Source organism: Neopelma chrysocephalum, unplaced genomic scaffold, assembly GCF_003984885.1.
Source record: "Neopelma chrysocephalum unplaced genomic scaffold, ASM398488v2 Primary Assembly neopelma1_45, whole genome shotgun sequence".
NCBI classification, from domain to species: Eukaryota; Metazoa; Chordata; class Aves; order Passeriformes; family Pipridae; genus Neopelma; species Neopelma chrysocephalum.
This window is the reverse complement of record NW_020897704.1, coordinates 4,163,162-4,180,328: the sequence shown is the minus strand read 5'-3', so window position 1 is coordinate 4,180,328 and position 17,167 is coordinate 4,163,162. Positions and strand designations below refer to the sequence as shown.

General features: G+C 37.3%; 1 protein-coding gene across 2 annotated transcripts in view; it reads right to left on the bottom strand.

The window, feature by feature from the left end:
- Positions 1-5,926: 5,926 nt before the first annotated feature.
- MAPK11 (mitogen-activated protein kinase 11) overlaps positions 5,927-17,167 on the bottom strand; it is a 32,468-nt gene continuing 21,227 nt past the window's right edge. For both annotated transcript variants that reach the window (XM_027679210.1, XM_027679211.1), the window contains exons 7-12: positions 17,034-17,148; positions 16,839-16,910; positions 15,143-15,222; positions 11,476-11,554; positions 9,854-10,027; positions 5,927-6,600 (exon numbers count right to left, since the gene is read on the bottom strand). In XM_027679210.1, the coding sequence (XP_027535011.1) occupies positions 6,527-6,600; positions 9,854-10,027; positions 11,476-11,554; positions 15,143-15,222; positions 16,839-16,910; positions 17,034-17,148 (594 nt within the window). In that variant the 3' untranslated portion in view covers positions 5,927-6,526. The remainder of the gene's footprint in view (positions 6,601-9,853; positions 10,028-11,475; positions 11,555-15,142; positions 15,223-16,838; positions 16,911-17,033; positions 17,149-17,167) is intronic.

Here is a 17,167-nt window from a genome sequence, read left to right as displayed (position 1 = left end):
GGAATGCCATTAGATGGTTCTGCTTTTGGCATATGTTTATTGTAAAGTTAATAGGAAAAAAAGGGACCTTCTTCAGACATCATAAATAAAAGATAAAAAATGCATTAATGGTGCAAAAATCCCACTTTTCCAATGCTCATCCCATAAAGGGAAGCCTTGAGAGGTATCAGAACATGGTTGTTTTTTTTTTTTTAAGAGCCAACTTTTGAAGTGCTGGAAGGTTGCCATCAGCTGCAAAGCATATGAGGTAGATGGGATGTGTACAGTACTCTTTCTAATTCCTCTGGGAATTGAGAGCTCAGTTTACCCTCCCGCCTGGAGGTGAGGCTTTGGTGCTGGAGCAGGAACTCTACAAGAAAGAGGTGAGAAAGGTAACCATGTTTTCCTGAGAAATCCTGCGTGTATGAACTCTGTTGAGAGAGTTTGATGACAATGCTGCTCACCACAAATGGTTAATCAGAGACGATAAAATGGCACAGCTTTGTTTGTCAGGAGCTGAACTGCTGGTGAGCTGCTGGGTCTCAGGTGAAGAAGTGCATCTGTATAAGCAGAGAGAGGGACTGGGACCTGTTCTGTGGTCTAGGCACTGATAACATGGGGGAAAGCAGATCATGCAAAGTCCTTTGAAAAATCAAGCATCTTCCCACCTTTCTGTCTGTTTATGTCTGTATCTTTCACATGATCATTTTATTTGCAATACATTAATTCATATATGAATAATTTAGTTGTGTAAAACACACCTTAAATGTCAATAAACATAAAATATTGCTGAATTGTTAAAATACGATTCCTAGAATATTATTGTTTTTAATAAGTTTTCTATATCCCCACCTTCAAAAAATACTCTGTGCTTGTCTACTTAGACATGTTACCATAGAGGAAGTAAGTTAATTTTATTTATTTTAAACAAAAATCAAAGATTAAATTAAAAAAAAAAATCTCAGTTTTAATCTGAAAATACTTCCATGCTATTGTGTTCCCTCCCTCACCCACTGGAGTAACTGCCTACTATTTTGTAACTTTTCTGGTTTTGTCTCTCTGCTCCATAAGCAGGGTGCTTCAGTTCCACTTTCTGTGTCATGGAGCCCTCCTGGGGACCTTGTCATGCTGCAAGGGCACTCAACCATCAGCAGAAAGGAATTATTATGCACCACCTAAGTGCTTTTTTACTAAAAAAATATTTTAAAAGCTATATGTTTCATTTGCTCAAGAGTTCAAGTTAGAACTTACTAAGTAACTATTTACTAGCCCATTATCCCTGCTTGTTGCAGGGTGGTGGAGGAAGAGAGGTCAGGTGTAGAGGGTAGCAGACAGCTATATGTAAATCGACTGCTTTTAACACTCTCCTAACTTTTTCTCCTCAGAATCCACCAAAAGGTCCTCTCCTACAATATAAGTTTAATTTTTAAACTATCACAGATTGTCGCAGTAGGAGTTACTATAGTGCACAGAGCAAAATACACTTGAAGAGTTGCAAAAATCATACAAAAGGAGCATTAATGGATATCAAGGATAGCTGTACTCATTTGTCATTGCATAGTTGTGCACATCACCTGTTTAAATCACCAAAAACTTAGTGGTATTCTTACCCCATCTGACACATAAAACTATGGCTTCTTGATTTGCACCTTCAGGGTCTAATATAAAATAGCAATATATTATTTGAGTGCTAATCTACAGGATATTATTCTGTAAGGAACAAAGTATTGCTCAGTGGAGGCTGCAACTTATGGTAGATTTAATGTATAGTTGTCTCAGGGCTGCCACCGTGATTCAGTATTTCTGTTGTGTTCAATATTACTTGTGATCAAATTGGAACCTAAAAGGACTAGATAAAACCTCCATGCTATGGTACACGTCTTAATTTGTGACAATAATTGGAGCTGGGGGACTATGTGAGCTCAAAATGAAGCATTTGTATGCATGCAATATTGAAGCCTAATTGAAGAGTTTCACTCACTACATAGAAATTTCACATCTAATGGATTAAGTGTCAGATTGGTTGGAAGATCAGTGTTCACATAGAAAACTCACAATATATTCCCTCCTTGTAGTGAAAACTTAGACCCTTTTAGGCATATCAGTTCAATATTTTATCTTACAGCAGAAAGAAGGGCAGTGGCAGTGACACTAATGCAGCTTTCTAAGTCTCTTGGTACTAGTCCCTTAAAACCCCTTACCCAGACTCATAAATTAATGACACTTGGTACTCTCACTTGTGCAAGTGTGCTGATTTTCTAAGGACCAGTCTTCACATCCATAAACAGACTAGCAGCAATGTAAGAGAAACAAGCAGCTGCTTTTAAAGCAAACAAAGATGTTGTTATTAATTTCTTCCTAAGGAGATTGATCTTGTTGAAGCTGAATCCCTTTCTGCTGCTACCAAAGGACATAATTTACCCAATTACTGAAAGCGTAATTCTCTTTTCATGAGAGCTAAATCTTGACCACTGCTCGTTGGTCAGGGATTCTTGGGCCAAGCCAACAATTTACAGATGTAGCAAAGGTTATGTAAGTAATTTGTGCCAGCAGCTCAATACAGTATTTTTTGAACAGATTCATCTTTGACCAGAGGAAAGAGACCAGATGAAAGTAGAGGTCTGTTTTCTTGTTATGATCCAGGAGCACACATGACAGGAAGAAAGGAAGGAAGTGGCTTTTGTATTTACAGCTCCCCACCTCTGCCAAAGGTGCTTTTGCTGCCAACATTTTGTCCTTGAAAGGGCTGTCCCCCTCCTGACCCTAGAGTGAGCTCGCTGTGTCGGATCCTGCAGCATACTGACCCTCCTTCCCTCTTGCTTTCATCTTTTATACCATATCAAAACCACACCAAGAGCACTACTTGGAACTCTGCAGCAATGCTGTCTAAATAATGACTCTTGACCTACTGACACATGATAGTTTTTTTTTCCATGTATCAGTGTTGATTACCTAATTTCCCACTATTTTTCCCCCATAAATTCTCAAAGTTATTAGTAACCCCGCTGTTTCATACTCATGTAGCCATTTTGTATCTTCAGTGTATGGCACATGATGTCCTCTAACACTGTGCTTTTCCTCTAAATCATCCTTGTTTTTTCTTTCCATTAGTCCATTTGAAAATTCGAAATTTTGTTATTCTTGTCTGCTTTGGCTGTGGCATATCAATTTCCTGCTCCTGGCCTTCAGTGCTTGCGAAGTAGAGAGCTTAAAAAATAAAGATGCAGATTTTAAAACTGTAATGTATATTTTTACACATGTCAAAAGATTGAGATGCATGAAGAAGATTTTCCTTTTGCAAGACCTTTTATTGCCAGTGGTGATAAAATTACTAGACTGGCGGTTGCACTTAACACTGATTATGGAGTGAGATAATAAATACTACAAGTGATTTCAATTCAGTAGGTGGAGGGATAATAAGCTCTTATGACTGAAAGCTGAAATTAGGTAAATTCAGATTAGAAGTAAATTGCTAGCAATGTCAATAATTAGACAGAGAAAGCCCTTGGAGAGCTGTGTTCTCCCCAGTGAGAACACGCCTCCTCTCCAGCCGTGCTCCTCCGAGCTTCCCTTCTGTGCTTTGCAGGTGGTCAGGGATGACCAGTACCCTAATTTAGTGTGTCCTAAAACCTATGTTGCTCTCCTCAAATGTACACACAATGTATAGAGGACCTTCAAAAGCACAATTGTACTAATGAGATTAAGAGTGCTGTCGGGAGATTAAAACCCCACTGTTTAAGCAGGCTCCACTACAAGTTTTGAAAACAACATTTGGGCCATGCAATCAATGCCTTCATTAAAGACATTTTTAGCAAATAAATTTACATGAAATAACATCCTTACTTCTATATTTATTTACTCTTGAAAATTTACTTTCAAGCCATCTGCCCTACAGGTTCACCAAGCCTGACAAAGCCCTCACTCCTCGATATTTACCTCCATTTGCCTGTTTGCATTGGCTGACAAATGCTTTTTTCCATCTGTTTTCAAATGATAAGCATTGTTAGTGCTAAGCCTTCCACCTTTCTGTCCCAGTGGGGTACTGGCTTTCCAATTACCCTCTCCTGCTGTTGCAAACTGATAAAGTTACCACATGGCAGTCCCATGTTGGATTGCCATGAGGGAGCTGGTTACCTGCCCTAGAAAAATACTTTAATTAGTGGCTTTTGAGGTCTAAGTAATTGCCTTCATTTTGCACATCTAGGAAAAAGACGTCTGTCTCCCTACTGTTTTTCTTGACATTAAAATGAGATGATTTATAGGTTTTGATGGTAATTCATTAAAAATAACTGAGCTATTGTTGCCCATTACTGTCATCTTTGATTAGTTTAAATGTGGGTATGACCACATTCTTCCTACATAATTTATCTCCTAGAAAAAATTGCATCTCTGAATGTCAAAGGAAATATTCAGACAAAGACTCAGAGTTGGCAGAAGAACAAATTTTGTAAGGAATATAAAACTTTCTTTCTACCTCAAGTAGCAGAGGCATGGTCAACAGAATTTTATACACCCTTTGAAACACATTTGCCAATGGCCACCCTCACAGCAAGGAAATCAGATTAAAGAAATGATGGGACAAATCCCACGCTAAATTAATTATTGTTGGGTGCATAAAGTTCTTGTGAAATCTCTTTACTTCATCCTTGCCCTTCCAGCTGGTATGGAGCTGCAAAACAGGCTCATAGTCTCGATATCAGATTTCAGAGAAAATAAAGCACTGAGCTACTTTTAACTGGCAAACAAACAAATGAAAAAAAAATTAATACATGACTGAGTGATTATTTTCATTATGTAGTCAGACAAACAGTTCAAGGATTTACAACCTTTCCAACTATTTTAGTCAGCATGAAATTCAGTCATTGCATGATCATTACAGACCTCGTCCAGCTTCTCAGGAAGCCAAAGAAATGATGGTCAGACAGCACTTCAGAGGATTTGCAAGAAATCCATGCAGGCATTTACTTTCAGATTAATATGCCTTGCAGAAAGTTGAATACAAGTGGCTGTATTCCACTGGATGCAAGTATTGGATAACTGGCCAACATTATCAAAGCAGACTATCACTTAGTCCACAAATGAGAAAATTCCATTTTCTAGATAGATGCCTATTTCTATTTCTGAAAAATCAAAGTTCTTAGACTTTTTATTTTTTAAATCTTTTTATTAAGAAAAAGCTTTTCTTTTTACATAGAAAAGATACAGAGGAAGGTAAGTTAATGCAGTAGAATTCATTATCTTATGTAATAGCTATACAATTGAATATTAATGAGAAAAGTTTCAGAAAACCTAAATATTATAAAAAGCCACCTCCAAAATAAGACTCTGACAGAGCAAGAGTGAAACACAAAAATGAACAACACTGAACAACTGTGGACCACAAACGTGTAGAAAGACACAGCCAGTACAGCACAAGAGGCCTTGTGACAAAAGGATGTTCCTGCTACAGTATTATGCCTTCAACAGAAAAATTAGGTAAGTTTAATTCTTTAAGAAATCTTGGTATCTGGTGTATCCTGCAATTTATTATTTAATTTTCCAACTTTTCAGAGCTGGAAAGCCTTTTAATTTTTGCTTTAAAAGAAACTCCAATGAGAGTGTGTCAAATTCTTAAATTTCCTTGTTTTGTCATGTTTTCCAATGGCAATTTTTTCCCAAGGATTATGTGAAGAAAAATAAGACAATACGAAATATTTAATTCAAAGCTGTGAACTGAACTGAGTACTCTTGCACTGCCATCTGTGACAGCCTTTACTGAAGCTTGCTCAAGTCTACAGAGCTCTGTCACAATACCTTCAAGGCACCTTCCTGTAAACTCAGGCAAATTCACCAGCACTCTGGCGATGGCAAGGTTAGAAATACCATCAGGAAGTAAAATCGTCTCAGAAATGGGTATTGTGTTGATTGGAAAAGTATATGGGGAAAATAATGAAAACAGACACTTGGATGGCAAGAGAAGACAAAGATTTATTTTTACTGACTTTCAACTGGTGTTAAGATTGCTTGAGAGACATCCAGTAAATGTGTAAGACCACCACAGATGTGACTACATAGGCATATTCTGTCTATCTCACTACCACGCCCTCTCATTATAAAGGCACTAACTATAAATAGTACGAAAACAAACAGATAAAATGCCAGAACAAAAAAGGATTGCTTGTATGGACCTCTATGTTTATGTTTGTATACATTCATGCTTTAAATGTACAATTTTAAAATTAATTTATGAGATCACCTTTATTTTGGCAGTACAACTGATAAAATGAAACATGCAGACCACACAGCTTGACAAAACTCAGTGCATAATTTTGTCAGAATGAAGCAGTTCTTTATCACCCCTTGTGAGCTGGGAATACATTCATATTACAAGGCAAAAAAACTCCCACCCAAAACAGATAACATCTGGCTTCTGTTTAATTCATCTGCTTTTCCACATCTTCTCCAACATCTTTGGATAGTAAAATCTACATCTGACCACAGGTTAAATTGGATGGTTATATTTTAACAGTCTTCATAGTGCAGCAAGGCAAGACAGAGCTGCCTGTGTTCACTGTTCTATCTCCAGGCTGTCCATTTTCAAGTCGGGTGGTTTAAAGCTAATCACTTCTTCATAGGTAAGTTCTGTAAAGGTGGGGGGTAAGGGAGACAGAAGAATTAGATGATATTCTCTTAAAAAGAAAAATTCCAGACTAAACAGTTCTATAGACTCATGTGACTTGTAGTTTGTATTTCCAGCCTTTTTAAGAGTCCAGATCCAAAAATAGACTGAATTCACCAGGAATTCTTCTCTTAACCTCAGATTGCAAATTAGACTCACAAATACTGTTATTGTACAACGTGACTGTCCCCTTCAACTAATTACTAAAACACACAGGCCCTGAAATGGAAACATCAATTATGCTGTCAGATGACCTGCCAAAATGATGTAATAAAAGACAAAATGTAATGGAAAATGGAATCTTTAAAAGCACTCAAAGAGGTTTTCAAATATACACTTTTAACTGTAGAGCGTGTTCTTTATCATCTCTCAGTCAATTGCCTTCAACATAAATCATTTGCAATTCTGTGCTAATGCCTTACGATCTCTTTTGGTTTTTTGGGTGGGGCCTCATGGTTTACTGTAACTAATGTAATTTTAAGGTCCTCTGAAAAAAAATTTTCTTTTGTCTTAGAAGCATGTAACAGTTCTATTTTCATCAAGAAGGGTTTTGCTAGAACATGGGTTCCCTACTATTTTACCCTGCTTTAGGAATAATCCTTTATCTTTTCATGCTGGCAGTCATGTCGTGTTGTCTGCCTTGGACATTAATGGAATATGTTGTCAGTGGTTGCCTCTTATGTAATTTCTCAAGTTTGATACCATATTTTAAGACCTTATCCTGTTCACATATAACATATGGCTAACACTGCATTACTTCAGGTTCTGTTTTCCAAACAGTGATGTTTAATAGGCACAAGTTTGATATGATCTAGAGTTTGTTTATTAAATAGCTCTGAGACAGCTGCTACACCTGCAAGTGTACCTACAACTCCTCTAAAAAGTAAGTAAAAAAATCTTCTGCTTATGCTCTAGTTGTGTTATGCTGTATCGTGGTGTACAGTGACCCACACGCCAGTTTCAGTGACGGATTTCTCTGAAAGAAATTATGTGTGCAGAACTGCAGAGGTGGGAGGATTTGTTAGGAGAATCTTTCAATGACTGACTTGTAGCTATTAAATAGCATCTGGTAACAGAAAGATCCAGGGAGGAGCTAGAGCAGTCCTGAGTGAACTTGGAGGAAGCCAGCGTCCTCACAAATTGGACACCTGGAACTGTATTAGAAATTATTCTGACTGGCTCTACACTGTATGTTTATAAAGCTCCTTACTCGCTTCTTGTGCCATCTACTCAGCAGAGATATGTGCAATTGGAGCAACAGCTAAGAGAATGGGTAGCATTCAACTCTGAATAGCATATGGCCTCTAAAATTTTGAAATATTTTCTAACCGATTAAACACTTTTGTAAGAAATCTATGAACTTGGGCGGCAAGCCTCAGCAGTGTGCAGTGGAGGCCAAGGAAACTCTGAAGTACATAATGTGTAAGACAAAGTGTCTGAAATATCATTTTACCTTTGCGCTAAGTCCTTCTTGGGATCAAGTGCCACTGATTTTTAATTTGAACAGAAGAAAGAGGAGAATTATGCCATTGACATCTTGAGAAACTGGGTCAATATTTCATCAACACTACAAACATTTTACGCCATCTTACTTAAATGTGGCACCATGCAGTACATGAAAATAAAAAGTTTATTTCCCAAGATAAAAATATGGCCAGAAGGAAGGAGGAAGCACTGCACGTCCTGTGTAATTTTTTAGATTTTTGTCTCAGGCCTTTTTTTTCCCCTGTATAAAGAAGGAATTTGACCTGTAGTTCCAGCAAGGACAGTGATGTAGAAAATAATACATGATAAATGTAACGATAAATGATATGATACTGCTCTTCCTAGAGAATTCACCTTCACATTCTCATTTCAGTTTAGAAGGTGTTAAGCTAAGATTGTTCCTGAAATAATTTCAACGGAGTTTCATCACAAACAGAAATCAGCTTCATGATTCGGAAATTGTTAAAATTTCCGGTTTAAGACTCAGTCAACTGAAAAAGCAGAAGGAAAAAAGAAATAGTTCACTCTTAAGTATAGCAGGGAATTGAACCCAGCTCTCAACAAACAAGATGTATGGGTGGTGCTGGAGGCTGCCAGGTTTTGCACAGGAGAACATGTGTAAGGAGTGAGCAATGCCAGCCAATCCTCCTTGTTTGTATAGACACAGTAGACTTCCGGAAAAGCCTTTCCAGGGCTTGAGGAGGTTGATTTATTGTAGAGAGCCACGACCCCACTATTATCTGTCTTTAAGATGTATTTGCTGTAGTCAGTCTGCTTGTCTCCCCTGCAATGCCCAGGACAAAACATGGCACAAGTGGAAGGGCAAGAGTAAGACATGGGAGACATCATAAACCTAACCACTATATGCTAATACATTTTTATTGAACCTTACCAGACTAAAAGTTATAGAATATACAAATAGAAACAGAAGACATTTATTTTATAAAAGACTTCTTAAGTCAAGGAAAGACCTTTATTGATAAACAGAAACTATTTCTTTTCTACAACATTATTCTCAATTTAAAATCTCTAGTAAGGAATTTTTAGCATAATATGTCCCCATTAGACAGTGATGAAATTGGATTGTACTTTTCAGCGTGCTTGCAACTGGATGTTTGGCCACCTTACTTCTGTGATACTGTAGTGCAATATGATCATGATGCAAGCATGGAATTAACTAATAAAAGATTGCTGCAGTAATTCTCAAAGAAAGGTTCTGGGGTGTGACTCCTAAGTAAAATCATTAACCCTCATCTCAAACAGGAGCAATAGCATAGTTTAGTTATTAATCCTAATTTCTTAGCTATCTAAAGAATTGTTAACAAAATACACATCCATGGGGAAAATACTACTTTCTGGTTCTGAAAGAGCTAGATCAGAATCCCAAACAGTGTCACTTGCCCTAGAACACTTATTTCAGCTGGGGATCTGATCTAGAAAACTAAAAGCAAAACAGAATGTGTGATTACCTGGTAACTAGCATCAGCTTTTAGTTAAGTTTAAGACTGGTACAGCGAATCTAGTGAGGAGATGATAGAATGAGGGAAGGGAGCAAAGTCCAGAGAGGAAACACAACCCTTTCCACCCCCCCACTCCCACAAGTACATACAGGGACCTGTTTGCCTGAGGCTTAGAAGTTCAAATTCCTCTGGTTAGAAATGGAGGAAAACTGCAATTTAAATAAGGTTTTGTTCTGCTGCATGTATTAATTGCTGTGTGCGATTCTGATACCTTTCCATTCATCTATGGTTCGCTCCTTATTCTCTATAGACTCGTCATACAGCTCGGCCTCAGGTTCATCATCTGGATCGTGATACTGGACAAAGTATGGATGTGCAAGCGCTTCCGAGGCAGTAATTCTTTTATCACTGTCTAATATAAGCATCTTCTCAAGAAGATCTACAGCTAAGGGAAAAAGAGAAACACGGTTTAAAGCCAGAAGAGATCATTTAGAAATAAAAAAGAAGGCAACTGTCGACACACAGTATATCCTCACTCACCTTAAACACAGTTAACATTACTGGCAAACTCACAAAATTCAGGCAACATAACAAATAAGTTTTGAAGATTTTATACTGTGAGTACAATTTTCAGAGCTGAAGGAAGCTTCTGGTTTGCTTGTGGTATGCACAAAAGTTCATAATAGTCCCTTTGAGGTCTGATTCACCTCTTCAGACATCCAAGGACTTAATTCTAAAAAGATCTGTGTATGCTTATAAGTTAAATATGTGCTTAAGTTTGCAGTGATCAGGATCAAGTTAAGTAACTTGTGAATAATAAAATGTGAATGTGAGATTACTTTTGGAATTAGCTGCACCAATGAAACAATCAGACGAAAACCCCAAAGCAACTTTACAGGACCCAGAATAAACAAAATATGTTTGAAGTTGACCGTTGAAGAACACTAGAAATGAGAGATATCTGTAAGGCTGAAATTAGTTTTGTATGGAAATTTTATCCTAACTATTTAAAATATTATTAAAAAATTATTAGAGCTTTCACATAAGCATTGGCATTAGTTTGTCCTTATCATATTAATACATAGCATGCTCTTATGTACCTCAGGCAAATAAATCCCATTTTTTGTGAGAAAGTGTTCACAGCTACCTATATTTGTAAGAATAAAATTGGCATTAATATACAGATTGAACTAAGAAATGGTCCTGTGCAGGGCTAAGAGTTGGACTTGATGATCCTTGTGGGTTCCTTCCACCTCAGCATGTTCTGTGATTCTGTGAAAACATTTTAACTCACAGTACTTCCCTATAACGTGTACTTGATGGAACTGACCAGGCGCTGTAGGGAAATGACTCTGGTGACTCATGGCCCTTTGCCATGCCACAAGAAAAGCTTCACAGAACATCTCTTTTGCACAGGCAGAACCAATTGGTTAGACATAAAAGCAATTGTGCAGGATCAGACCAAGGGTCTGCCTAGCCCAGTATCCTGGCCCCATCCAACAATGGCTCGTATATTCCTAGGAAATAATACTCAAAAGGGTCATTCAAACAGCTATGCTTCCTGGTATGTTCTGCTTGCCAGCCATTTACAGCTCATGGCCTTCCTGAGCCAGAAGTGATGTCTCTAATCTAGATCCCATGACATTTTTATTTATTCCTGCTATTAGCTGGCTTTTGCTTTTCATCCATGGACCATTTCCACAGGAGATTCCCATAACCTCCACCAGAAACAAAAGACACAGGCTTCATGAAGGGAAAACAGTCTCAGGATGAAAGGTTAAGCAATGCTCTTCTCACTGGTTTGATCATTACTATATGGGATCATACAGCAAAGGAAGGCTTATGTTCCTATGTTAGTGAAAAATTTTATCTGTATTAGTCTGAATTTCTTACCTAATGGATTGGCACCACGAAATACTGCTTTCAAATCCTGTTGAGGCATATGTGGAAGAGATTCGATATATTTTCTTGCCTAGGAAAAAATCAATATACATACCACATGCAGAGAGGTTAAATTTTGCTCAATAGTAACTACATTAAATCTAAAAACCTCAACATTATGTTTCTTATACATGGAAAACCTTTACATAAAACCATAGTGTATGACTTTGTTTTAAGCAATCACTCCTGTATACTGCACAATAAGCAAGAGAGTTTTAAGCAGGTGTATTTTGGTGTAAGGGTTGTGTGTTAGCACTTTTGTTTTCACCTGTGCTTACTGGTTTATTGCAAAATATCCCCAGGGAACACACGCGTGTAACGTTCAATCAGAAATTGCAACCTAATCATCTTCCAGTTACCTTCAGCAAAATGGTATCATTCAAACTGCAGCCTTCCCTCCTCTCCTTTTTTTCAACAGTAGCTTCACTAACCAAAGTCTACTCCCCTGGAATAGATTTTCAGATGTTTATCAGCTTGTCTTGTCACTGTGGCTGTGAAAGGTTCACCCAAACTCAGCCAGGAAAAGCCTACCTGCACACCGGATCCACATTCTGTACTATACTATAGTACAGTACCATACTGTATTATCACAGCTCACGTAGGGTCAGTGTGGAGCCTGACATCAAGTGAGCTGCAAATTTCTAGGCTGAGGCAGACAGGGCAGCAAAAGAAAAGGTTGAATGCTGGTCCTAAGGGTTGGGATCAGACAGAACAGGGAATTCTGAAACGGAACAGTTAAAAAAAAAAGCAAATGGCTATTTCCAAATCCATAAAAAACCCCAGCTGGTATTTGAACAAGCCTTAATCCTTTTAAAACATATTTGTGTTACACAGATGTCTCTCTCACTTAGCAATCCTTTTAGAAGGACACTATCTGCAGAAGGCTAACTAAGCATCCTTGGCCTACTCAAGACAGCAATGGAAATAAAGTGGTTCATACTAAGCAGCTCCATGGCTTCAAGTGAGATAAGAGAATTGTGGAGTTACCTTCTGGACTTTAAAGAAGTGACTATAAAATACTGTGGCATATCACCTGTGCAATCCTACAACCACACTTGGGAAACAGATCCTGTTCCCTACACTGTTGTCTCTCAGCCATCATCTTTATTTCTGCAGCTACGATGAACTGATGTAAAGATATTTTAAATCATTACATAACAAAGCCTCTTTTCAAACTGTGTTCTAGTTTAACAAGGCAGATACATTTACTTTTTCTGCTTCTTGTAAGATGTAAGCATATTCTAACAAAACTCTAGACTGCCATTAGAGACATATTTAAGAGTCTTACAAAAGGAAGAAAGCCTTTATACATTACATCCCCAACTCTTTAAAATGATACTAGTATTTTCCCTTTTTATTATGGGAGTTGACAGCAGTCAGGCTTTGTTAAAGGATGATTTCTTCTAAGCAGCTGTAGCCTGTCAGGCAGAGGAGGATGTTTAAACACTTAAAAATCAAACAGAGGCTTTGCTGCACCCATTTTCTGCCCCTAAGGTTCATAAAGGCAGCTAACACCTCCTAGAAGGTCAAGGTGTGCTGCTCTTATTGGAGCTAAGTCTTCCAGGACATTAGTTTACATATATATATATATATGCGTGTATATATATATGAACTGCAGGGCAAAAGAGCGCTATCACACATTCTTGCATGAAAGCTATAAATTAGGGCAGAAACAAGGTAGATTTATCTTATGACAAATATCTGTGGATTTGTGGATTATTTGTTTCTCTATGGACATCAATCAATATCACTAATCCAAACATGATTGAACAAGATACAGTGAAAATTACCTCCAACCTTGCCCAGAAGTCCTTTGAAAACAACATAGACCTATCAAAGTATACTTACCAACCTGTCCCCTCTGCTTATATATTCACCACAGAAACCCAACCAACAGAATCCAGATGTTTAAATTATTCTGAAATACAAAATACCTCAGTAACTTGTGCTGAAACATCCCATGTGGCTGATCTTTCAGTTTCCAATTCTTTAATCCTCTACTTATAACTAAAAATATGCTTGGCATTTCAGCAAATCTCTGACCTTGCTGTTAGAGGAATGTTACAAATTGTCCATGACTGCAAGTTGCATTAAGAAATATCTAAACAATAAGGCAAAACTACATGATGAAGAAGAACTACAATGAAGGAACCTCCTTGCAAGTGGCAATTACCTCCAAGCAAGGTATGCACATCCTTTGACATTGCTCCTCTAACCAGGCAGCAGCAGCCCAGAGGTGACCTAGCAGCACTCCCATTCATTAACCTGGTTTTTGTATTCTCCCTGTGCTTTAAAGTTATAATTAGTCCCAGCAAAACAGTTTCAGGACTCCCATAGCTCACTCAGGTATGCTCTGAAACACAACAAATTAAAAGACAAAAGCAGATACTACTTCCAGTAAATAATTAAAGTGCTTAATCCCATGATCAAAAGTTCAGAATCTTACTAGTTGTGGGTAAATCACACATTTGTATACACTACTCTGAAAAACTGTAGTATCTAATAACAATACACAAAGGCTACATAAGGACCTACAAGACTATAAAAGGACCTATGCGTAGGACAGCACAGTATGAGATTTGCTGGTTGATGCAGTCCCTGGTAAAAGGATGGATGCTTAGTTAGCCTCCTGCCCCAGCCATTCCCAGGTGCTGGGTACTCAAAACCTCTGGGACTGTGCTTTGGCTGATGAAGTTCCATTATGCGTGGACCTTCCAGAAATATAGCATTGTTCTGGCTCTCCTACTGCTCCTGCTTACTTAACCCACTAATGTACTCATTAGTAAGGTCAAAGGAAACCCATCAATATACACACAAGGTGAAAAATAGCTATTAGTATTAGTCTGAAGTGTATACAGAAAAGGTATAAGATAACAGCTGCAGCTAGGGAGGTATCTGCGTGTTCTTGTCTATCTAAACTTTTACACTGTGCTCATCACCTGCCTTTATCAATCAATACCACATCTCATTCCTCACAGCTGGATATCCATGCTTATTGCTTACAGTAAATCCTTCAAGTACAGCTTTAGCAAAGAAACAAAGTAGAAATTGTTCATTTACTAGATTATTTTTCTAAAGAAGTCACATGCAGATTTAAAAAGCACACTCTTAACTATGGATATTATCAGGGAAGTAGACCTCATGCAAGGATTCAGAGACAAATAAATATGATTTTCAAATTAGGGATCTAACTCATGCAGAACACACATTATTGGATTCTGATATCTCTGTTTAGAATCCTTACAACAATGGAAACCATGACAATTACAGACATCAGCTTTAATAACAACAATATAATGCTCTGAGCTGAGCATGAGTTTGAATTTTTTTTATTATAAGAATAGCAACAAATTAAATGATCATCAGGACTATTTGCTTAACTCCTTTCAAAAACTGAGTACATGAGAACAAGTATCAAAATTAATCCAGCTGACAGACAAGGGGTCTGGATACCTCCAAAAAGAACTTTTTTTTAATGGTGGCATTCTAGCAGCAAAAACCAGACAATTTTAAGGTGTTTGCTCATTTCCAAATCAGAATATCTGTGTAACACAGTCAGTGACATATGATGCCAATTAGGGAAAGAATGTCAGTTAACCAAATGAAGCTGTGAACTCACATGTTCTGATGATATCTTCTTCAGAAGTTCAGAACTGGGTGTGCCCACAACTTCCATTATTCTCTTTAGTTGATCGATATCTTCATTATTTCAGGGAAATAAACAGCATATGGTCCCTCTGGGTTTAGACAATTAATGAGCTTCCATGTACATAACTAAGATGTCTAAAAGTATTCAGCAAGAAAATTCTACCACAGTCCATGGAAAGATACAAATTCATACCTGCTTAAGCCTAGTCCTGGAGTATCAAATTCTCTACTGTACCAGATTAATCTGTCAGGTACGTCAGCTGCATGAAAAATATTGCTTTTCTGTCCTAGTTCCCAATTTAGTATTCTTAAGCTTAACCTTAATAGCACATTTATGTTTCAGCAATCTAAGGGATTTCTGAAGATCAGTCCAGTATGATACAGCACACAGGGCTAGACGACTAATCTTAAGACTGGCGAGTAAAAAGTTATTTTGTAGCTTTAAAAATCTGTTTTATATTGTTCTCAAGATTAAAACTTTGAAAATGTTCATTTCTCATTGTCATAGATGACCTGTATAATACATTTTTTATAGAGACTCAAGGTTATTTTACAGCTTTATTTAAATTGATGTAATCATACAACTACAGACAATATTTTATAACAGCAAAAAAAAAAAAAAATCTGAGTTCTTGAAAACTAGATGTATTGATTTTTCCAAATACCATGTATCATGTAATTAAACAGTCTGGGGAACAGTCATCTCCATATGATGAACACCTGGAGAATGCCTGTGGTTACAATAGAGTCTAATGATGCTGAGCACAATAGAAAGGTCAGCAGAGAGACTTGGTCTCAAGCTCTCTTAACAGTATTCCAGGCAATTCTAACGTCATGATGTTTTGCACCTGGCAATAGCTTAGTTTTAGCAGAAGTATTTGCTTTTTTGAGGGGTTTTGGAGTTGCAAGAAATGTCAATATTTAGTACAGAAGAATGTGCCTTTGTTTCTTATATTAAAAGCTTTTCTCCTCTGATGCAGTTGTTTCCTCATCCCTTTTATGTGTTTTTCTTCAGTTTTCTTTTATTATTTTACTGCTCTCCTCAGCAACATCTCTTTTTTTCTTTTTCTCCTGCTAGCACAGGAAACACCAATGGAAATCCCTGATGCTCCATCAGGGACCACAGCACAGTGCTGCAGAAAAGAGAGGGTTTTGTTGCTCCTGTGGCATTTCTGGAACTTGCTGGCTTTTTTTAATAACAGGACACAGTAGGCCAATTAATTTACTTTTTATTTAAAAGTTAACTCATTTGCATTTTAGGAACTTCCAGCCTAAAAGCAGTTCTATTTTTAAAAACCGTATTAGCTGATGAAAAAATAGTGCCTTTACTCAGCTTCAGTTTTAGCATGTGTTATTTCAATAAGATCTACACATGGAAGAAGTCTGCTCTGTTGTAACTAGTTTATTATTTAAATACAGATACACAACAAAGAATAAATATAACTTATTGTTGTTTAGGAACATCTGTTACTGGTTTTTATCCTAGCAGTGGGTCTCATATTCAGTTGTCATATACACACTGAACTGAAAGATTAGCAAATTTTTTACTCTTTTACCAGTTTGTGACCTCAAAAACATTTCCATAGAAACACTCAATTCCTTAGGAAAAAAAGGAAGAATTAGAGAGTATTTTTATAGCTGCATTTTAAGTTTTATATTAAGGATACAATCATTTCCTGGAAATAGAGCCTTCCCTTTCAGTAGCTCTGCCATGATACATCCGACCGACCATATGTCAACTGCCAAAAAACAGAGAGAGAAATGTGTACAATGAATCAAAGTGATCCTTAAACACAATTTCCTCTTGGTTTAAAACTATCACTCCATCCAGCTGTAGCAAAATGCAAGCCTTCACAATTTACCTGTTTGATTGTAGTGCATCCAATTTAACATAATTTCTGGAGCTCTGTACCATCTTGTTGCAACATATCCAGTCATTTCATCATCAGTTTGTCGAGCTAAACCAAAGTCTAAAATCTACAGAATAAAAATAAAA